Source organism: Phaseolus vulgaris, chromosome 3 (assembly GCF_000499845.2).
Source record: "Phaseolus vulgaris cultivar G19833 chromosome 3, P. vulgaris v2.0, whole genome shotgun sequence".
Classification (NCBI taxonomy): Eukaryota; Viridiplantae; Streptophyta; class Magnoliopsida; order Fabales; family Fabaceae; genus Phaseolus; species Phaseolus vulgaris.
Window position 1 is genome coordinate 47,221,689 of NC_023757.2, and position 24,240 is coordinate 47,245,928.

Below are 24,240 nucleotides of genomic sequence, written 5' to 3' on the forward strand. Positions count from 1 at the left end.
GCTTCATAATATCATTACCCTTAAATTATTAAATACCTTATTTGGTTAGTTTTTGATGAATTACTTTTTTTCAGTCTTAAATGAATATAATAAACAATTTTTAACTAACTTTATTTTATTTAATAAAACTGTCTCTAAAATATTCTTTAATCGAGTTTTATTTCTATCTCTCTCTTTTATTTTATATTAAGTTCTAAAAGGAAATGATATTTTATAAACACTATTTATTTAAACAATATTTATACAATTATATGTATATATAATTCATATTTTTTATACTAAAATAAAATGCCAGCTTATTTTTATGTAAGACATTTTACGATATTGTTGCATAGTAGTTCAATTTATTCATATTTTGTAGTTCATATAATATTCAATGAATCAATTAAGATTTCACCATGAAGAGCTATTCAAATTATAAAATCATGATGGTTTCATATGGAGTCCTCGTATAAAATATTTAATTGCAAGCCAGTCATCTAGGATATTAATTAATAAATTGTCAATCAGTGATGCAAATGTATATGTTAGCTTTTAGAATGTTTTTGAGACAATAATTCTGCGTGAGGATGCTAGTATAGTTGATATTGTCTCGAACAGTTTGAAGGTGTTCCTGTATGGAAACACTAACAATCAAGTTAATAATGATATTTCTAGAGTTTCGATACGAATAAGAAGATCCATTTGTTATTTACAGGCATTAGATTAGAGTCATTAATCACATATTGTTTATGTAATCATGTCTAATTGCTTCCGTAATATTAAAGATATTATGGGTGAGACAGTGTCGTTCCTAGAATGATTATGAAGTTAGTTCCTTCTATGGAAGTTGTATTTTTTTAATCAAGATGAAACCTGGTTAAGATGCATACTGTGGAGGATTGCTAATGATGTTGATTGAAGAATTTTCCATTTTAATCAATGATTTTATCAAAGTCTGGTTGGGTAACCATTGGATATATTAATTTACTTTTTTTGAAGCAAGCCTTTTTTTATTACTTCTCTGTTCAAATGCCTTGAAATTTGTGCTACCAATCTCTTAGGGTGTGTTTGGATCCAGGGGTGCTACTATTGTCGACGACGGAAGTCACAACAGCACCCCATTTGGTTCCATGGTTTGCAGCGGGTGAGAGTGCAGCGAAAGAGAAAGTTGAGCGAATTTGGTTTCTTCTGAAAGGTGAAGAGAAAGTGTCACTGTGCATTGGAAGTGCCAAATCATCACGACCCATTTCCAATCTTGCCCTCACTTTTTTGCTTTTTTGTTGCTGGATTCAAGAAGCACATGCCTCTGCATGCATGCCAAGTGAACAGCAAGATGCGAAGTGCACAGCAAGAGATTCCTGACTTGGTTCAGGAATCTATTGACCACCTTAAAGTTTGAGACCTCATGAATGAAGTGGGTGAGAGGTAGGTGTGTGAGGTTCCTGGTTTTTCTTTATAAACGTTGCTTCTGAGTGAAACAATTCACAGATAAGCGAAGAGCAGAGCGAAGCATAGAGTGTGTAGTTGGAGAGATTCGTAAGTGATTGTGTGTGTTAGGGGCTTCATTAACGTAGAGGTTATTCATCTGAAAGTGGTGTGTTCATCTCTGGGTTCATATGTGCCTTCATCTGGTTCATCTGTGGGTTCATCTGAGGTGAGTTCATATGTTTCATTCAACGGTTAATCGATTATGGGTCAAATATCACAGGCAAAATAATCGATTATGGTGGAATCTGCAAATTTTTCGAGGGATAATCGATTATGTATAGTGTGTAAAATGGGTGATAATCGATTATCTGTTTGGGATAATCGATTATCTGTTTGGGATAATCGATTATGGTCTTTTTTAGCCTATCAGCATAATCGATTATGCTTTGATAATCGATTATGTGATGTGTGTGAAACAGGACATAATCGATTATGTGTTTGGGATAATCGATTATGGTCTTTTTAGCCTATCAGCATAATCGATTATGCATTGATAATCGATTATCCTCTCTGTGTAAGTGATGCCATAATCGATTATGTTCTTGAATTTTTGAAATAAAATTGTTTGTTAATTTATTTGTTTTCTGGTATTTTCAGGTGTGTTGATCTTCCTATAAGGCATCCTATTGCTGTTGTTGCTGTTGTTGAGTGCTTATCTTCAGGTTTTAATTTTTTTTTATGTAAAATTATTTTATTTAATTTGTGTTTTATATTTATGATTATGGTTTTGTAATATAATTTGTTTAGAATTTATTTTAGTTTATTATGTTAAGGCTGTTGTTGTAATATAATTTTTTTAGAGTTTAGTTTAGTTAATTATGTTAAGTTGTTATTAGATAGTTAATTAAATATGTTAAGGAGTTTAGTTAATTAAATTAATTTTTTCAGTTGATTTATTGTTTTAATTTTTGTAGATAGTTATTAATTTTTTAACATTTAAGAAAAAAATTTATTTCTATCAAATGAATTATTTAGAGAATGTATACAGAAATTTGTAAATTTTATGTTTTTTATTATATTAAACATAAATTATTAATGTTATAATTAAATCAAACAAAAAAAGTTGTTGTCATTAAAGAAAAGTGAAAAATTTAAGATAAATATTGTTAATAAGAGAATAGATATTGTATAATAATAAATATACAAAGTTAATAAATATTGTATAAGAAAACTGAAATATTGTATAATAATAAATATACAAAGTTAATTTTATTTAACATTTAATTTAATTGTTTATAAGAGAATAGATAATTTTTTTAAATGTATATTTGTAGTCTGTATGGTTAATTTTTTTTTAATTGGACATAAATTATTAATGTTATTAGTTGAAAAGATTAAAAAAAATGTTTTTGTAATTTTTGTTATAAGATTTAATTGTTATAAGAAAAAAATAAATGTATTTAAAATGAATATTTTTAGAAGTGGAATAATGTCAAATGTGTAATTTGTAGGTTTCTTAAAAAGTAGTTAATAATCTGTAGTTAATATTATTTTAGATTGTACATAAATTATTAGAAAGATAAAAATAAATGTATTTAAAATGAATATTTGTACAAGTGGAAATAGAAATTTTTAATTTGTAGGTTTTTTAAAAAGTAATTGATATTTTAGAATTGCTATTTTTAATTAATATTTTAATTATAAATGTAGAAAATAATTATTTATTCCAAAATGAATTGTTTATGAAACAGATATAATTTTATTTTTTTTTACAGAATGGAATTAAAATTTTAAAAATATTTTGATAGGGTTTTTATTTTTGTAGATTAAACATAATTTATTAATGTTATAATAGAAAACATTATAAAAATGTTGTATTAATTAAAAAAACAGTAAAAATTTAAAGTAGAAATATCATTTTGAGGTTTTTTTTTATTTGTATTTGACATAAATTATTGGTGTTAGAATTAAATGTTAAAAAAAAATGTTATACTAATTTAAAAAGTAAAAAAAAGTTTATTTTAGATTGATAATAAATTATTGCAAAGAAAATTAGAAGTAGAAATAGAAATTTTAGGTTTTTATTTTATTTTATTTGTTTATATTTATTTGTTGTTTGATTAAATAATGTTATTGAATGATATAGTAATTTTGATTAATTTTTTTATTAAAATTAATTAAAAGTACGTTTTAGGGTAACTGTATTGGTGTATTTTTACACCGATACGGTAACCGCGTTCGGTATGAATTCGGAAAGAAATTATGACGAGGCAGAGATGGTACACTTTGAGGAAACAAGTTGCAATTTATGACGATCTTGTTGCGGCGAACATGAACTTAATTTCACAAATCGAAGAACAAATAAAAAAAAATAATGAAGGTGCATCAGTCATGATTCTTTGTATGATTGCCTTTGGATTGAAATTGTTACGCACAATGGCTACTACAAGCAACTGTATCAGTGACTCCCAACCACAAAAAGAGCGTCGCAGACAAGAATTGATGGAGTACTTGGTTCACACTGAACAGTCTCGTCACATTATTCGCATGGGACCAGAAGCTTTCATTAAATTATGTGAACGAATACGGGGAACTGGACTTGTTAAAGATGCATATCGATCAACCGTGGAAGAACAAGTAGCGAAATTTCTTCACATTATTGGGCATAATGTGAAGAATCGAAGTGTGTCATTCTTTTTCCATCGGTCTGGAGAAACAGTTTCCCGTCACTTTCATAATGTTTTGAGTGCCATTTTAAGGTTGGAGGGGGAATTTTTAATTCAACCAAATGGAACGGTTGTAGAACCACACATCCTTAACAACAGTCGATTTTTCCCCTACTTTAAGGTTTGTTGATAAAAACATTACTTCAAATTATGTGTAATGTCTTCTTTAGGTTGTGGTTAATTAAAGTTATGAATTTTTGTTTACATTAGGATTGTTTAGGGGCCATAGATGGGAGTCATGTACGTGCTAAGGTTGCACGTGCTGATGCGCCTCGTTTTCGAGGGAGAAAAGATTGGCCAACCCAAAACATATTTGCAGCCTGTGACTTTGACATGAAGTTCACATATGTCTTAGCCGGTTGGGAAGGAACTGCCTCCGATTCAAGGATATTGAAAGATGCTTTGGTACGAGGCGATCCTTTGGTTATTCCAGAAGGTTAGTTATAGGGGATTGGGTGTGCAGAAAAATTAAAAGGTTTTAGTAATATATACTAACCCAGTTTTCCACAATCTTTGTAGGAAAATACTATCTTGGTGATGCAGGTTTTATGTTAAAACGAAATGTAATAACACCTTATCGCGGGGTCAGATACCATTTGAAAGAATATTCGCGAAGAGGACCACAAAATGCAAAAGAGTTGTTTAATCATCGACATTCATCACTTAGGAATGTTATTGAGAGAACCTTTGGGGTGCTTAAAAAACGTTTTCCAATTATAGCCAGTGGGACTGAGCCACATTATGATGTGGATACCATGACAAAAATTGTTTTAGCTTGTTGTATTCTGCATAACTTTCTACGCGGGGTCGACAATGATCAGTCTCTGCTTGAAGAAGTAGATAATGAATTGTTAGAACAAGATGTCCAACCAAGCACCACCCATGCTCGTGAACATGATTACAGGATAGGGTGTGATATTAGGGATGATATAGCATACGAAATGTGGCAAGATTATGTAAACAATTAATTTAATGAAATAATTTATTTTCTACCATTTTTCAATGTTTGTCATCCTAACTTTATTTAAGTAAATTAGATGGATCGCGGAAAAAATGTGGCTTCAAATTCATCAGGTTCTTATCGAGAGTTCACCAAGTGGACGGCGAAGATGGACCTAATTTTGCTCAATGCAATGATTGACGAGGTACAAAAAGGGTATAGAATTGATGGTAGCTGGACCACTCAAGGATACACTAACATAGTTATGGCTTTAAATGAGGCTGGTTTATCGGGTCTTAAGAAAAATAATGTGAAGAACCGGCAGAAAAGCCTGAAGGACAGGTGGAGGGAAATCCATGATTTGTTTGGTGGATTGAGTGGTTTCGCATGGAACCAGACCACTAAACTTTTTGAAGCCGAGGACGAAGTTTGGAGTGAGCTGATTAAGGTACAATGATAAGTACTTTTTTACGTAAGATGAACATTTAACTTCACATGTCGAATGATATACTAATATGTGAGATGTATGTAGGCCAAACCATCTGCGACAAAATGGCGTTTCACTCCCATTCGCCATTATGACCTCATGGAGGAGTTGTGGTCTAATGATAGAGCCACGGGAAGTCGGGTGAGGACAGCCCGTGACATGAATTCACCTCCTGACATGACCAATTTCAATGTCAACCTTGAGGAGAATAATATGGATTATATCCCCGAACCACCGAACTTTGAGGAGGCAGATGACTACGTCCCACGATCACCAGCTGCTGAATTCCAATCTGATGACACTCCTTCAGACACACCATCAAACACTCCTTCTATGTCGTCTGCTGGCTCTGCGGGCACATCCTCATCCCGAGGATCAAAGAGAAAAGGCCCCACTATGTACGGCATTGATGAACAATTTGCAATGTTGAATACTAATCTTCAACAATGTGTGTCATCAATGAAGGATGGAAATGAAAATGCCTCTCAGTTGGTTAATATTGCTCGTGCACAGGCAACGGCAGCTCAAGATATAGCTGCCGAAATTAGACGAAGAAACGACCTATATGCTGAGCATGTACACCACCATCGACGCCATGCCTCGTACCAGTACTCAGAGTCTGATATTTGGACAATGCTCGTGGAGCTAAACATTCAAGATGAACAACTCATGGATCAATGCTATGAGTTTTTATGTGACCATCCCCGAAGAGTTAAGCAACTATTTGGGATGCCATATGAGCGTCGAATGACAAAATTGTTTGGCTTTATGACTAGGCATTGATGTCATATCTCTGCGTGGGGTTACCTTTAATTATTATTAATCTAATATTTGACTGTCTTTGTTAGTAGCTGGACATGTAATATTTGACTCTCTTTCTTACTTATTGGGTATGTAATATTTGACTGTCTGTATTAGTTATTGGACATCTAATATTTTGTTTTGTGAACTCCTACTTTCATTTGCAATGTAATATTTTGGTTTTTGTCATTGTTATATTATTGCTTTATGATATTATGTTAACTTCTGTTTAGTTATTTATTGTAGTAATTGCATTATAGATGGCATCATCATCCCACAAACGTAACAGAACCCGTAAGGGTAAATCTCCAGCAGAAGATGTTGACGTTCCTCCTCCACCAACGAGGATTCCAAAAGTTCTTGATTATTCAAGATACTTCAGTACCAGGCGTCAAATGGTGGTTTTTGAAAAGAACTTTCACGCAAGACCAGTATTACCACCAAAAGTGATGCATACTCCATTTTTTGCTGGTCCAGGATTTCAATTCCAAAATCTTCTGAATTGGCAAGGTTTACAACCTTTCCTCGGAATTAATCTTCCGTATTATGAGGATTTGGTAAGGGTTTTTTATACAAATGCAAAATTCACACATGTTGGTCACCTTGCCATTGAGATTTGCGGCAAAATGATACACATCAAAGAAGTGGATTGGATGACCATTGCTCATCTACAATATGACGGTCTTAAGTTAACCCCCGGGACGATCCCTGAGGAAGTTAATTTTGATCGAGCACTAGCACTATCCACCATGATTCGTGAAGATGTTGAAGGTCAAAATCTGAAAAATGTCGGTAGTCTGAACATGAATGACCGACTGTTGCATTACACATGGGTGCATATTTTGTGCCCTCGAGGAAGCAATTATGCACAACTGCTGAATGAAGATATTTTCATGATGTGGTTAATCAAGAATAATGTACGCATTAATTGGCCTCATTACATAATGCAACAGATCATCAAATGCCGGGATAACAAGATGCCTCTCCCATATGCAAATTTGATAACGAGGATCTTGCAGGTGTATGGCTTTGACTTGTCCAATGAACAAGCAACAATGCTAGGCTGGAATCATTACTTTGGTAAAAAAAGTATGACAAAATTAAATATATTCCAGGTCAATGGCATATGGCAACTTGGTAGACCACAACATGCAAACGAAGAAGATGATGAAGAGGATGAATTGCCACCACAAGATGATGAAGGTGGTCAACCTGAGGAGGAAAACCCCACTCAAAGGGAATTGTTAAATCAGATTTTGTCCGGCATGGAAAGAATGAATACCCGATTGGACAGAATGGAGGTTACTCTGGCTGACATTCGACGTCATCAAGGCCATTGAGTGTGTTATTATTATGTTATTGTCATTGTTATTTTTATTTCTAAGTTTCATGTTGAACATTGATGAATTGTATTTGTTATTTTTGACGTTGACATTGTTATTGTTAAGGTTTTATGCTACTTTTCATGCTACTTATTTACATAATCATATTGTTTTTAATGCAACTTTTTTACCATCTTATTACTTCGACAGCATTGGTTAAGTGTCATTAATGTCTACGTATCACAACACGTCGTCATCTAGTTGTACTGGTTGTAGTGTGCAAAAACGTGGTACTTTTACCCATGCTACTGGGACCACAAGTGCCTTCGTTGATCCTATTTGTCATTGTGGACAATTTGCTGTTTTGAGAATAGCGACAACACAAAAAAATGCTGGGAAAAAATTTTGGGGTTGTCCCAACTACAAGGTAAAATTTATTCAATTAGGTTTCAAACAAACTTAAGAATGTTATTTTAAACTTATTCATTGTTCAATTTTATTGTTTTCTTCAAAACAGATTAGAAGTGGCATGGTTCTAGGCTGTAATTTTTTCAAATGGTGCATTGAAGACGTTGCCGATGAAAAAGATGAAATTATTATCATACAACGGAATAAGATATGTCTTCTAGAAAACCGTTTGAAGATCTCCACAAGAAGGATTCAAATGTTATTACTAGGAATGTCTTTTCTTTTTCTAATTAACATTATTATGTTCTTCATGTAATGACTTTACATTATATATTTTGACACCTACTTAATTTTCATGTTATATTCCAAATTTCTATTTTTTTTTCAATATATTTATTTTGCTATTCATAATAATGAAAATTATTATTAAAATTAATTTTATATATATTTGTATATATATAACATAACATAATTTATAAAATCATTTATAATATTAAAATTATGTAAATAAATTAACTTAAATAAAAAAAAATTCTTAATTAATAAAATGTTAAATAATATAATTATACTTTAATTTAAAATTATAATTAACTAAAATATGAAATAGGATTAATCATTATTTATTCTTTTTTTATATAAAGGGTAAAATTGTAATCTTACAAATTTTACTATTCAAAATATATTAAAATACTCTCACAACTATCACACCATTCACAATTTCCAATAAACTTTATTCACACATCCACTCTAACATACCACAATCCAAACAACATCAACTTTCTTCACACTTTCTTCACACTTCCACTCCCACTCACCCTCAACTTTCCACTCCCCCACACCCCCTAATCCAAACACACCCTTAAACTGTGAAGCAAACTTTTATTATTCTCTAATTGAAATTGAAAATGATAATTTCCACACTTGAAAATTTACTTTAGAAAAGTTATTTTAGAACATAACACATCCTTCTTATGTTTTCTTTTGTAGTTTGATTTATATGAATTCAGCCTCTAAAATTAAGTACTTCATATACAATACGAAAATATCCTACGAGGCCTTTTTAATATATCAAGGATATTTTTTTCAATGAAAAAAATATGGAAATAGATAAATTTTAAGAAAATTGTGTAAATGGATCATTGTATTTTTAAAATACAATTTTTATATTAAAAAATCGTGTCTTGAAATACAAATTCACATATAATTTTGTAAAAATTTAAATTTAGTCAAATCATATTTAATATATGTATATGTATATGTATAATGATGCTATTTTTTTAATCAGGTCTTCTAGCTTTTTAATTGCGACCTAAAAAGTTATGATTGAATGTGTTGTCATAATTATTCCATATATATTTTTATGTTTGCAGAGATTGCATGAACGTAATATTATAATTTAGTTTTGTTGAGTAACTATTAAAACTTAGATATGTAATAATCATGTCAAGGTTCACATTGAAGCTTTTAGATGAGGAGAAGAAATGTCAGTTATAATTGTGATTAAAAGTACAAAGTTTCATCATGTCTTGGTTCCAATAAAACTTCTAGTTATTTTTTATCTCCTTAAACAATGATTTTTTAAATTGTTTTTTATTTTTTTTTAATTGACGGCTTTATTTATTGTGAATTGGAATATGAATTAAAAAAATTAATTAAAAAATAAAATAAGAATGATGGTTCAGAACAAGTTTTCTAATGTTATATAGTTGGATTTAAAAATTATTTATATGTTAAAGAAAACCCTAGTAGGATACTGTAGAGCACACAAACCAATAGAAAAGTTTAGAGTACTGTAAAGTACATATTAGACTGAAAGAATTACTAAGAAGTGTATAAATGCGCATCAAAATTTCCTTCTGTGAAAAGCATGGAATATAGTACAATGAATATAAGAAAAATAATGATTATCTTAGAGTTAAAGAAACTTACGTACGTGTATATCGCTCACTCGACCTTCCATATTTTTTTAGGTGTATGGTTTGCCTTAATAGCCAAGAAATCAAAAGTAAGAAACCAAAAGTAAGAAAGTGAAGTAGAATAATCATAGTAATACAGTGATTACAAAAGCTTTCAACATTTCATAATTGACACCTTCCCTCTTATACGAAGCTGTAAAGCAGTCTGCATAATGACATTACCTCTTTTACATCTTTTCACTCTTTCCCCTTTCTTAATTATTACTCTTACAATCTCTATTTGCTTTTCATTCCCCCACTTTGATTGCAAGGACACGTTTTAATTCAAGAATAAGAGTCAAATTACATTAAAGTGAGAAGCGAAAAATATATAATCAATTTTTAATATTTAAGTTTATAATGTTAAAGTAAATAGAAATAGGGTTTTTCTCCCGAAACATTTTCAAACTTTACCAAATCAACTCATTCACCACTCCATTTGTTTCACCGCCACGTGTGGCATAGTAAGACACGGTATTGACAAAATAAAAAGTCAATGGTTCCTTTGTGTAGCATTCTATTGCTTTTTGTTTGTTTGCTTTCGTTTTTTAGATTTGTTATTGTTATATATAAATGTAGAGCTCATAATTTTATTTTTTTTAAGTTTTACATGTATGTAATAGGGTAGCTTTTCCTTTTTTTGCACATTTTTTTCATCTGAATATACCTAGGTTCAAATAGCTCAGTAACATGTATGCATCATATCATACAATGTAGTATCTCCGCTATGTTTTCGTATATCAACATAAAAATATCTGATATTTTGGTGCACACAATTTTCTTTGTAACATGGACACAGAATCTGCAAATCATATTATCTTCATTCAGCATAAAATATTGGTGTGATGTTTGTGAATTCTTAGCTCAACAGAGACGATTGTCATTCATGGATTATGTTATGAGACATTAATATCAGTGATCTTCAAGAATAGAATTTGTTTAACTCTTGTTTTGAATATGAAAAATATTAATATGAGCAATTTTCATGATCATAGTGAATAACTTGTCGACTTAAACCGAGTAAGACATGGATAATTTCGTTCCAATTCTGTAAAAATATATATTTAATTTTTACCAAAAGAAGGCTATATTTTAAAAAAAAATCTTTCTTATTTTTCTTAACTAAAATGTACATAAATAGAGACAAAAATTCTGAAGGGGGAAATCTGAACATAGTACGATTGTGCCTAACATAAACCCTGTGTGACCGTGTCCTACGTTGCCACGATGTGTTGCAACACCCTCACATTTGCAAGCTTCTATGTTGCTGCTGTAATATCGTTTCGATATTAGCGCCTCAAATCATGCCCTTTTATCACATTTTCTTGTGTTGTAAGTCAAGTGGTCCTTTATATTAAAGACAAAGTCAAGTGGGCCTCAACACTACACCTTACCAATCTCCAATTTTATGGCTTTCTACTCCTTCCTTTCTTCTTCATCACTTCTGTTATATACTCTTTTCTTTTCTCCACAAATGAATAAAATGTGAATATTATTAATAATTAGAAACAATCATAAATTAAAGAATTTCTATGACAATATTTTAATTCATCACCAATTGTCTCTGATATTTAAGTGGTTATTGTATTTGTAGGATTATTTCTAAATTTTATTAAAAAATATAGTTCATGTGACAAAAGCATCGTCCCTAATGAAAACATTGTCTTCATTATTTATTTATATTTTCCATATTAATGGAATAATAAATTTAATTTTAAATTAATACAAAAAATTAAACACTTTAACTTGCAATATATATACATATATATAAAGTATAAATAACAGTAACAATTATTAGTTAATATTTTAAAAATATTTAATAACACTATTAATATAATTTATATATAATATGTATGATATATAATACATTTTTAATTGATTATCAAAATTCAAAATATTTAACTTTTTATACGTAGTTTGGATCTCTTTATAATTTTAAAGAAGTTAAAACTGACCAAAGCAAAAATTATGAGAATATATTAACTTTAAATAAATTTTTTGATTGAAAATATGAACTAAAATATAAATTGAAATTTATACTATTTTTTCATATCATAAAAGACATTATTATATGATGATAAAGTGAAATTTAATGATTGTAATAACTTTTAAATTTAATTTATTTGTTAAAATGTGTACAAGACTTTTACTATGACATTTAGTCTAATTATTCTGTACTTAAGATGAACAATGTTTACAAACACACATAAAAAACAGTTTGAATTTCACTTATATATTAATTTATATTTTTCGTGACGGATTAATTAAACATAAAAGCTTCAAATTTCTAGTAATAATAACAATAATAAGTCAAAAAATTCTAGAAAGTTATCAATATTATTTTGAAAATTTTAATAATATGATAAAATTATTTTTTTCAGTATTGTAATACTTAATGAATACGTTACTAGCAATAGAAAATAAACGACCAGTGTTTGTCACTTATATGATGTAAACAAATTGAATAAAATTCGTAATAAATATTATCTAAAAGGAAATGAATTTAAAATAAAATAAATCATTTTTATATAAGTTACAAATGAGTTATGTATTTAGTTGGTTTTAAAAGTTTCTTCATGTAAATTTAAGAGTTTGACACTGCTGCTTCAGGATTTTTTTCTAAAAAAAAAAATCAACAAAAATTTAATTTTTTATGTAAAAGTAAAACAAAAAAATTACAAAGAATTTTTTTTTAAAAAAAAAACCTATGAAGCTCCACTCCAGAAAGTTTTAATAACCTGAGTTTTTACTTAAAAAAGTTCCTTGAGTTAGAAGTTACTGTCAAAATTACGCCAAAGTTATGTTTCTATTACCTAAATTACATTTCAGTTGTTTAATTTAACAAATTATTTTTAATAAGTTCTTTATTAATGATAATACGCGCTAAAATTAATATTTCTCGTTGATATTTTTACATTACTTATAATTTCTTAATATATGTATATATAATCATTATTAATGATGTTACTGGTTTTTATAATTTGGTCACGGTTATAATTATATTAATGATGAAATATAAATTCATCAAAATGGTGTATACTTGATGAAAATCTTCTGTTACTGGATTTTACTCACTAAGAGCTATATTTCTTGTGGTATTATTAATTTTTCTAGGTTTGATGGTTTCAGAAAATAGATTTTTTTAACTTTTTTACTATTTTTTTACTTTAAAAAATTACTTGTTTAACCTTTTTATTGTTCAAATATTTAAAAACAGACAAAAAAGATTATGAAGTGGTATTTTTACAATAAAAAAAATAATTTTATAAAAAATTATTATTTTGACTTGTTAACGATTATTATTTAGAGTCAGCACGGATTAAGGATTGTCAGTCATTACTAATAGAAATACAAGAATATTAGTTAAGTTAGATAGAGTTGGTTTAGAACAATTTTTCGTTGAGTATTCTGAAAGAAAAAAGAGTTTATTTATAAATTAAAAAAATTAAAAAATGTCATGAAAAATAGTGCATTAAGAATAAATGGGTTTATTTAAATTTGATTAATTTTAACGGTTGAGTTTTTAACAGCACCCTGCAGGTCTTTTGAAACGCCAGCATCTGAGAAATGTTTTGGATGTTTTGTGTTGATTGGTTTAATGAATCATTTAATGCAACAATAAAAAGGTTGGAGGCGACATAGCGAATCAAACCAACAGCTTTTATTTGGTTTGAATTTGGTAAAACAAGAGAAAACAAATCAAAACAAATCTTGGCGAGTAGTTTTGATCAGCTTTCATTTTCTTTATTTTTTTATTTTCCCTTTAAAATATATATCAACTACACCGTTCTGCTACACTCCAGATTTGTGATTAAAAAGAAACAATATTCTATTTTTTGTCTACTTAAAGAAATAAAATCTTATATTAAAGCTATGGTTGTTAAGGCGTTTTCACGCGGGACCCACAACTTGTGGCGGTGCTGCTAGTTGTGTTCCGCTGTGTTCCTAACCATTTGCAGCTTCCAATTCTTGAAAAGATTAATAACGTGTCGCGAAAATTGTTTTAAAAAATAAAAGATGTGGTTAAAAATATGAGAAAAAATCGGTAGTAAAAGTTGAAAATTGGGATGATGGAATGTGTAAAAAAATTTAAATGATAAAATTTATAAAATAATATTAATAATAATTAAGTAATAAAAGGTGTAATTGAGATAATAGAAGGTGTATGAGGAATGATTGGTTGCGTGAAATGGATTGGGCCCACGTGAGAAAAGGCCAGCTGTATGAGTATGAAGAAGGTCCCACAAAACAGCAAATGAGAAGGAGCAAAGAGAGAATTGAGAGAAGATTGTGGTAATTGGAAAAGAAGCAAAAAAAGAAAGTCACATAAGCCGAAGGGTCACTCACACACCCACCCGCTATGTCCCTCTGTCTGTCACATGCGCCTAATCTCCATCTGGGACCCTTCCAGACTGGATCATCCTGCTTTCAATTCAAATTATGTTTCTTCAATACATAATCCACTCTAACTCAACTCTCCTATCTTTTACTAAATACTATTAAACTCAATATATAATTATTTAATATTATAATGTAAGTTCATGGACCATTATTGATAATTTATGCTCGTTATCCGACCCAAATATATAGTATAATATTAAATTATGAGATTCAATCAATTAATTTTAATTACTTAATTATCACTATAAATAAAGAAGTTTGAATTTTGCTCATATAACACTCTACACAAAACATCATCTAATACATAACTTATCCTATATCTCTAATACATAACTTATCCTATATCACTTTAAATGTTCTAGTTCATTATTTGTCTATACCTTTTGTCTGAAACAATAATCAACCATTAATTTCTTCCTTCAATTATTTTAATATCTTAAAAAGAATCTCAAGTGAACATTAACATCTAATTCTAATTATTAATTTCAATTTATAATTGATATCGCAATTAACTTTACATTTAATTATATATCTGCTTGATATCGCAATTCTCAATTCGGATTCTCTAATCAATAATTAATGTATTACCTTGTTTTAAATTTCCTATAAAAGTTATGATTTTAGCCTTTTTCATAGGAAGTGAAAGTAGTTAATTTGTAAGCTTATTTGTTGACAGGTCCTTGAAATGTAAATGTATGATTCATTAATAAACCCGTGAGTTCTGAGCTTATTGATCTATATTGCAAGACAGCTTTGTGAGCCTACTTAAAATTTTATTATGAGATAGATCTTCAAATTAAGCATGCATAAAAAATAAAATTAGACTAATAATAGGTTGACAAGTGAATTAGAACATTTTAAGGAAGGTGTAACCTGATTTATTGTCACCATTAAATATATTTCTTCAAAAGCATTAAAACTAATCCTTTCATCATTTTAAGTAATTAATGGGAAAGTGGATAGTTTTCCTAAACAGCCACACGTCTTTGTTGAGTTAAAAATAGAGCGTTTTAGGCTGGCAGATGGTATTGTATTGAAATAAAAATTAAAGAAAAGAAAGATTTGAAACGCGGTGTAGAGTGGTACGTCAGACACGTTGATCTAACGGCTAATGGTGGTCCATGACACAAAAACCATCGGTCCCGATGAATGGGCACGTATCCGTTCTGTTCCAACAAAGCCATCGTCATCATCATCAACGTCAAAAAAAGACCAACCTCATCGATTACGAAAACTAGGTAGGGCCTATATAAACCTTTCGCCACATCCCTCATACTCCATCACTCTCTCTCTCTTCCACACACACATTCACTCTTCACACTGCGATTCACACCAATGGATCGCAACAGTATTTTCTCTCTCGCCTTCATCTGCATTGTAATCGCCGGCGTCGGAGGTCAGTCTCCGGCGTCAGCGCCGTCGGGCACACAGCCAACTCCCGCCGCTTCCACTCCTGCTGCAGCCCCTTCCACAACCAAATCACCTGCTCCCGTTGCTTCCCCCAAATCCTCTACTCCCGCGGCGTCCCCTAAGGCCGTAACCCCCGCATCGTCCCCGGTGGCATCTCCTCCCACCGTTGTGGCTCCTGCCCCAGCTACCAAGCCTCCGGCAGCGTCTCCTCCGGCTGCGGCGCCAGTGAGCTCCCCACCGGCTCCAGTTCCGGTAAGCTCTCCTCCTGCGCCTGTGCCTATAGCTGCTCCCGTGGCGGCGCCCCCCACCCCTGTGGCTCCGGCTCCGGCTCCGGGAAAGCACAAGAAGAGTAAGAAGCACGGTGCTCCAGCACCTTCACCGTCGTTGCTCGGTCCCCCTGCTCCACCAACAGGGGCTCCTGGTCCCAGCGAAGATGCTTCTTCCCCTGGACCTGCATCTTCTGCCAACGATGAGGTATGTTTTATCTCTACTGTGTTCTTTCAACGCTGATTTTGTACAATGTGCATCAGATCTGTGATTTATTGTCGTTGTAAGTCCCATATCCACCAGTAACAACGCTAAAAGAGTGGATACAAGAGATAGATAACCTTGTCTTTTGAATCAAAGTTATGTTGTTATGTTCGTACAAACACAGGTTCTATAACTTGTTTGAACTTAGCTGTTGTTAGGGTTTGACACTTTTACCACCTCAAAACTGAAAGTGAACTCAGATGTAAGCTTGCAGTGTGGCCACGCGCCACTATTAACCTGTCGAGTTGTTTAGGATAACCATTTACACATTTACTTTGTAACTGTTGAGTAAATCTAGGATTTGCAAATTGTGAATACTTTAACACTATTAACAGTGGGATCTGACATTTTTGCTTTATATTTTCAGAGTGGAGCAGAGACCATCATGTGCTTGAAGAAGGTTCTAGGAGGTTTAGCTTTGGGTTGGGCTACCCTTGTTTTGGTCTTCTAGACAGCCTTTGTTGCTGTTATTATATTCTTGTATTGTATCATTTATTTCCTTTTTCTTCTTTTTCCACCCTCTTTTGGGTACACATTACATTTATTTACATTGTTACTTGGGACTCTTATTATTCCATTCATGTCCTCCTCATTGCTGCTGCTTCCCGTTTCTTCCTTCGTTTGGGTTTAGATCCATGCTAGCTTTTCTGTTAGTCTTCGATAACCGCTTCAAATATTACTTATCTTTCAATTTTCTAGTACAATACGAATTACAATCTTTAGACCTAATTTTAAGTAATAACAATACAGTTCAAATTAACCATTCTTAATACTTCCCAATTGATTAAAACTATTATTTTATTATTATTTGTTACTCTTCGAATCATGCTTTTTGGTTGAGTGAAAATGAAGATAGTAAAGGAACAAGACAGAAGAAAACAAAGAAAAATGTATAAATTATTGTTTCCCTTTTGTTTTTCAATTGACATTATATGTTCTCCCGGTTTTTCTTTGCTTCTACTCAACCCAACGCGTGTTAATGGTTCATTTGCGTCTCAAGGCGTCAATGCCATTGACTCCTTGGATCAACAACTGGTACCCGTATTATAACTACTGCACTGGCGCCACCCATACCACATCACCAATCCAACTGCCATCAATGCAACACTAAAACTTATTGTTTTTTTATGGCTTAAATAACTTTATTAAATTTTCTTAGTTTTTTACGTAGTTCTAAATAAAAAAATTATAATTATTGATGACTTCTTTTTCGATTTTTTTGTTATTTAATAACATTTATTGTAATACACATTTTGTTATGTAAACTGACACATGTACTGTTTCCTTTGTTTTCAGTTAATAATTTTTCATATTATGCTTTTTTGTCTTTAATATTTTTTTTTTCTACTTTGGTACTTAATAAAAAAATTATTTTTTACTTCTATTTTTGTCATTTATTAACAACATTTACGTGATAAATTATGAGATTAGTAACTATATTTTGGTTGAATAGGAATAGGATGATATGTTATTACGAGGTGGACTTTAAACCTAACTCAACACCATAAAACTGGCTCTTGAGGTTTGCACCCACTTATATACAATGAAATAGCGGGTGACACGATAGGCCCAATACAAACACTCGCTAGGATAGGCTCGAAATGGCTTTGAAATTATATTACGAAGTGAACTTTAAGCCTAACTTAACGCCATAAAACCGGCTCATGAGGTTGAGGTTTGCACTCACTTATATATAATGAAAGGCTCTAATCTCTAGTCGATGTGGGATCCCCAACACATGTGTAAACATTAATTATAGGGAAATGATACTGTTTACAATCATATTAATGATTTTTTTTTCCTTCAAACGGATTAGTTTTAAAAGAAATACATATATAAAACTGATAGGAATTAAAATATAAATAAATAAAAAATCTTAGGAACCAAAAGAATATATATATATATATATATATATATTAACAATAAAACATGAAGATCAAAACATAAATCAACAATAATATATAAAATATAAATTTACAAGAGATAGAAAAATTATTTAAGCTTTTATTATAAAATTGTGTTAATATATTATATATATACACACATAAACGCTTCTAGGGAGATCACCTGCTTCTTCAAACTCCTAGAGAAAAATAAGATATAGCTATAAACAAAAAAATACGAGATGAGCTAATATATTTTGATTGAACATTTAATAATGTGTTTTCCAGAATAACTTTTATATTAAATATATTTTAGAAAAAACTTTCTAGAATGAGACTGAATTAGATGGAGTATTTTAATCATTTTATTTATTTGATGGGAAGATTTTTGACGGGACTATGCAAATTCTTTACCAATTGGACTCAATTTGCATAGCCTGCATGCCAAACTCTTAATGCACTACGTGTACTTTTGCATAACTTGATTTCATTTGTTTTTCATCTTTTGTGAAACTTGTTACGACTTCAATATGTTATCGTGTCATTAGTTTGTATTTTTGGCCTGGGAGCACTAGAGATATTATAAACCATCATAATTGAGATTGTGAGCTTTGAGAGACATTAATTATGATTATAAATTTAAGAAATATTTCGAAAGTTTTAGAGGATTTGACGTTGTTCACACCAATGAACACAAGGATTATAAGTAAATTTTTTGTTGAGTTGCATTCTCTAATTTTGTACAACAACGTCCACTATTGTGAGGACAATCATATTCACAAACCAGCTGTTTCTTCCGCTTTTGCACACTCCCATAAATTTTATAATTTAAAAAAAAAATTGTAAAAAAGTTAAAATGTTTAAAGTTTTAGTTATGGATGTTTGTTTTCTTTATCTTTTGGATTGTGTAATCCGGTGACTATCTGAATCTGGAATTAGGTAATTCGGAATTTATTCTTAAATTTAGTAAAAGTTTTGAGTTAGTCTGTTTGTAAAATTATATTTTGAATTAGGTAATTCAAAACATTTTTTTTAGAAAAAATGTATTTTGGAATATGTAATTTGAAAACCATTTTATGATTTGAATTTTTTTTTGGATTGGTAGAATTCGAAAGTATTTTTTTAAAAAAAATCATTCTGATTATATAATCTATAAGTTTTTTTTTAATTTTTGAAAAAAAAAATATTACACCATCCATAATCCTTTTCTAAATCCAGAAAAAAAAATATTTTTTTATTGAAGGACAAAAATGTATTTTCGCATAAAGTAGGGAAGTGTCACAAGAATGTATGAGTGCAGGAAGAAGCAGGAATATTAGCCCATGATTTCAATAGCACTCTGAGCTTAAGAATAAAGTTAAACTTTGAAATTCTTGTAATGAATTTGAGAATTGAAGATAGCTTTTTCTTTCTTGATTCTCATTCGAGAATGATCTTTCCATTTTTTTCTTGTTTGAGATCTATCAAAAACTATGTGTGGATAGAACTTCTTCTTTAGGATTGAGAGACATGTCCCTTTAGGATTATGTGAATTGATTGCATTACATTAATATATATTTGATTTTTTTAGATGACTGATGAATTCATCATCACATATGTATTATCGTTTTAAATTAATAAAATATATTTAGTTTATTATGTGATATATACAAGCTTATATTAACTTTTATTTGGTTATTTGTTTCGTAACTTATTTTAGTACACACATTTGATATTTTTTTTTACCTTTTTTCTATAATTATTTTATCTTTATTCAATTATATTTTTTTATATTTAATATTAGAAAAAAAAATGTGTATGATTTTATATTAAATCCTTAATAATATCATATTTATTTTATTATAATTTTTATTATTTTGTAAAATATTTGTAATTAATATTTTAAAAAAAGTCAAGAAACGAGTAGGGAACAAGTACAAAATAAAACAAACATTTTATACCCATTGAACGTAGAAAGAAGAATAAAAATAAACTTTTACATTATAAAAATATAAATGAGAAATTGAGACCTGTGAACAATAGTTTCCCATCAATACTTCTACTAAGTTAAATTATAGGAAGATGGATTAGAATTTACATCATCAAAAGGTAAGTTTAATCTAATTAATAAAGTAATATATATTATTAAATATATTTATCAAAGGCTTATCACCATTGTCATTATGGTTGCTACCAATCTCATGGTCACAATTGTTTTTACTACAATTTAATAATTATCAGAACTATAATTGTCACTACCACTGTAATTTTGGAAAGACGATTAATAAAATCATATTAATAAAAAAAGGGTATTAACGTAAATTCAACATTATGTGGTTTCATAAAAAAATACCCATAATGTAATAAGTACTTCTTCTGTTTTAACCATTAAAAATATTATATCTTAGCCAGTGGCAAGCGGTGAAATTTTAGGGAGTAACTCGGTATAAAAAATTTGTGAACACGCCAGATCTAAACCCGGGTGAACAAGATTAAACCTTTTGAATCGCTCTAGGGTTTAATTTTGCATTCTTATTCCAGTGGAGTTACTCAATTCGACGGAAGCTACATCTGAGAGTTTGGATCCGCCACACGCCGGTAACTTCCGTTTCCTGTTTTGTTGACTCAGACATTCATCTGAACAACCCAATCTATGATTGCAATTTGGATTTGTGGTTGTGTTTGATTGAAAACCTTGGAAGGTGTGCGCGCCTGGTTTCAAATGATGATTTTAGAACTAAATTTGTGAATTTCATTGTGTAACAAAGTTATCTAGCCCTCATTAAAAAAATTGCCAGTATACGAAGTTCATGTTCATGTTCTGTTCGCTGTTCCTATGGTCAATATCTACCCTCTAAACTCTGTGTTTGCTATCTGTATATGACTTTGGGAAGAGGATTTTTTTAGAACCATGTACTGGAACATTTTGATCCCATTTAAGAGCTTAAACCATGTTTCAGATTTTCTTGGAATTTTGAAATGAAATATTAGTTTTTAATACTAAAAGTTTCAAATTCTTGCATGGCTGGGTTCGTTGACTCTTTGAGATTATTTTTCAAGTTATGATGGAGAGGAGGAAGTGTTCTGTTTTTTTTTTTCTTACTGTTGTGGGTGAAGAAACCTATTGTTTTTATTAGTTGAATTTTGAAGAGTGATCAGCAAACCTGTGAAGTTCTTTCCACAAAATGGCATTCTCTAGTATTAAATTTGTACTGTTGTTCTCTGCCAATTTGATGTGAAAACTTGCCTCTTGATTTCGACACAACATCTGGGATTTGATGCAGGGAGCTCATTAACTGTTATTGGTTTCGTACTGAATTTCACATAATTCTTCCTTAGTGATTTCAGATTGCAAGGAAATCAAACCATATGTTATACTGCCTACATAAATCAAGTTCGACTTTGTTAAATTTTCTTACCATATTGCTTTTAAGCACTTTGATAAAGTAGTTCAATAAAGTAGCCCTTTCATGAATGATGCAACCCTTAATTTTATTCTCCCAGTTTAAGAGAGAGTACACTGTATATACACTATATAAGCCTCTTAGGGAGTGTCATAGAATCTTATTTAATATTTATTTTTGTTCTTCATTCTTAATTATTAATCATAGGTCTGCATGAGGTTTTGTTTAATCTATATTTTTATCTGTTTTTATTTCTTTCATTTTTTAATTATTTAGGCCAGCTAACCCGCCAATTTGCAAAATACTGGGGGTTAATATATTTAACCCGTTTCCAAAATAAGATGGGCCAACCATCCTGTCCCCCTTTTGGCCACTTCGTTGTTCAAAGTGGGCTAACATGTTTTGCCAATGTTAATTGCAGCTAATTTGCCTTCATTTCTTGAGACATCACATTTGCAGAAGATTGTGATTCCTATTAGTTTCATTTTGGAAATTTGCGAAATCGAAGTTGCAGATGGCTTTGCGAGGAGTTTGGCAACTTGACAAGCTGGTTGTCAGCTATTGCAACTGGGGTGGAAGTAGCAGAGGTATAAGGTACAGATGCATTCTTACTATGTCTTCAGTCTAATGCATTTACGCCAATATTCTTATTCATGTTATTGGGAACAATACTGCTTTATTTGTTGGGTATCTGGGTTTATAGGTTTTCCAAGTTATTATACTGCTCTTTATTTGTTTATACACTGCAAATTTGCAAAAATATGAGGCCATATTGTGGGTTTTGAAAGGATATAGTGGAATAGTTCATAAATGTTCTGCCGTCTTGACTTTTATACATGATATGTAATTTAATGAGTGGATAAATAAATGAATATTCCTTCCAGGACTTAGCAATTGAAATTGCTTACATAATAGCTTACTTCTAATAATAACAAGGTTTTAATCAGATTACTGTTGTTCAGAACAGATATTGTGTTGCCCTTCTTTGATCTTATTTCTCCTTTGCTGCCTGCTTAATTTTTGTTCTTCGATTTTGGTTACTAGTAAAATTCAAGTCTGGAAACTAGTTGCCTACTTAATAACTGAATTTTCACCTCTGACTGGGAAAATTTATGAATTACAAATTACAAACTACAATTTGTTCTTGTTTGTATTGGTGATTTTACAGAAATGTAAGAGTTTTGTTTTTTGTGCCTTATTGGCTTCGACTTCATGCCAATCATAGCCTTTTAACAACCAAGTTAGAGAAAGTTTTCAATCAACTGTTTTTCTTGATAACCTCAATTTTCCTTTTGATGGCCTTGCACTATACCTAGTATTGAAGGCCTGGAACCAAAGTGTTAAAAATAATATATGCTCCTGCTTTGAACAGTGTATTCTCACTTTAGTTTTAAATATTTGATAGGGCATTTATGGAGTCTCATTTGCCAGCATTTAAGGAGAAGAATCCTCAATTAGAGGTGGTTACTGAACTAATACGTGGTCAGCATCCACATCTGAAGGGATTTTACAGTAAGATTCTTGTGCTCTTTTGTAGCTTTGTTACTAGTTTATCTTAGTTGTAATTGATGATTCTCCTATGCGATTTCACATGGGGCTGAATGCTGGGTGGAAAAGGAAACGATAAATTTAGCTCTATTATTACAATGGATGAGTGGACACACTGCCCAAGATTAATGCATTAGAGAGAAAGATAGATAGCATCTATTGTGAAAAGAAGATCCAAATAATAAGGATAATCCAATATACCTGTGTACTGTTTTGTTTGATTTATGTAGTCGATCCCACATAGTGGGAATACATTTTTGTTGTGATTGATGATTAAGTTATGAAATGCAGAGAACAGGAATCAGCGAGTGATATGTGTGAAGAATATGGATCCAGAAGACATACATTTGCACGCAACTAGGCTAAGGAATGCGTTAGGAAGGAAGGTGGTGAAATTGAGGACAAGACACGTAACTAAACATCCTAGTGTGCAAGGTACTTGGACAACTGCTCTGGAATATTAAGATATAAAACTGTCTGTGTGAGAAAGTTCCTCTACTTAAGGTGATTTAATCAATTTGTGATACAATGGGTATAAGTTCTCACATCTGGCACAATTTTTTCTTGAGCTCCTTTTCTGTATTAACTCATTCTTCTTTTCTTTTTCTGGTTTGTATTGTTTGCTTCCCAACCATGAAGCTAATGAAAATTTAGGGCATGATAAAAGTGTTTGTTAGTTCAGTTTGAAGCTTTTTGTTTAGCGCGTGTTGCATTAATGGAAGAAATAGTTGCTTAAGGACACAAGATTTTTAAGTTTGGCCGCAAAAAAACAAAAGAAAAAAGAAACTAAAATAAACCACTTGTAAATAAATAAATAAATCCTTTCGTAGTCGAAATTTACAAGCTTAATTCTCACCTTTTTAAGTTGGTTTTGAAATGTTCGTAATTTGGGTCTTGAATAATCTTGATTGGCATCTCGTATGGTTCTGAAACATAATAGACAATTTGGCTATTCTTTTTTGGAAGTGATCGTAAAAAGTACATGCTTATGACCCTTTTTGCCAGACTATAGTAGCACAAGATTTAGTAATAAGG

The 24,240-nt window shown here is 30.8% G+C and overlaps 2 protein-coding genes across 2 annotated transcripts; both read left to right on the plus strand.

The window, feature by feature from the left end:
* Window positions 1-15,691: 15,691 nt before the first annotated feature.
* On the plus strand, window positions 15,692-16,983 carry LOC137808250 (lysine-rich arabinogalactan protein 18-like). The gene is made up of 2 exons (XM_068609277.1): window positions 15,692-16,334; window positions 16,759-16,983. Exons 1-2 carry the CDS (start codon window positions 15,786-15,788, stop codon window positions 16,840-16,842), a joined length of 633 nt encoding a protein of 210 aa, XP_068465378.1. The 5' UTR covers window positions 15,692-15,785; the 3' UTR covers window positions 16,843-16,983.
* Window positions 16,984-20,643: 3,660 nt separating this feature from the next.
* LOC137808251 (large ribosomal subunit protein mL43-like) lies at window positions 20,644-23,871 on the plus strand. Its single transcript, XM_068609278.1, has 4 exons — window positions 20,644-20,851; window positions 22,079-22,251; window positions 23,063-23,169; window positions 23,497-23,871. Exons 2-4 carry the CDS (start codon window positions 22,172-22,174, stop codon window positions 23,667-23,669), a joined length of 360 nt encoding a protein of 119 aa, XP_068465379.1. The 5' UTR covers window positions 20,644-20,851; window positions 22,079-22,171; the 3' UTR covers window positions 23,670-23,871.
* The last annotated feature ends 369 nt before the right edge of the window (window positions 23,872-24,240 follow it).

Excerpts from the sequence above, each read along its gene's own strand:
- LOC137808250 (XM_068609277.1), top strand. The coding sequence starts at position 15,786 with ATGGATCGCAACAGTATTTTCTCTCTCGCCTTCATCTGCATTGTAATC. Across the intron at positions 16,335-16,758 it reads CATCTTCTGCCAACGATGAG|AGTGGAGCAGAGACCATCAT; the intron begins GTATGTTTTATC and ends TTATATTTTCAG.
- LOC137808251 (XM_068609278.1), top strand. The coding sequence starts at position 22,172 with ATGGCTTTGCGAGGAGTTTGGCAACTTGACAAGCTGGTTGTCAGCTAT. Across the intron at positions 22,252-23,062 it reads GGAAGTAGCAGAGGTATAAG|GGCATTTATGGAGTCTCATT; the intron begins GTACAGATGCAT and ends AATATTTGATAG. Across the intron at positions 23,170-23,496 it reads ACATCTGAAGGGATTTTACA|AGAACAGGAATCAGCGAGTG; the intron begins GTAAGATTCTTG and ends TATGAAATGCAG.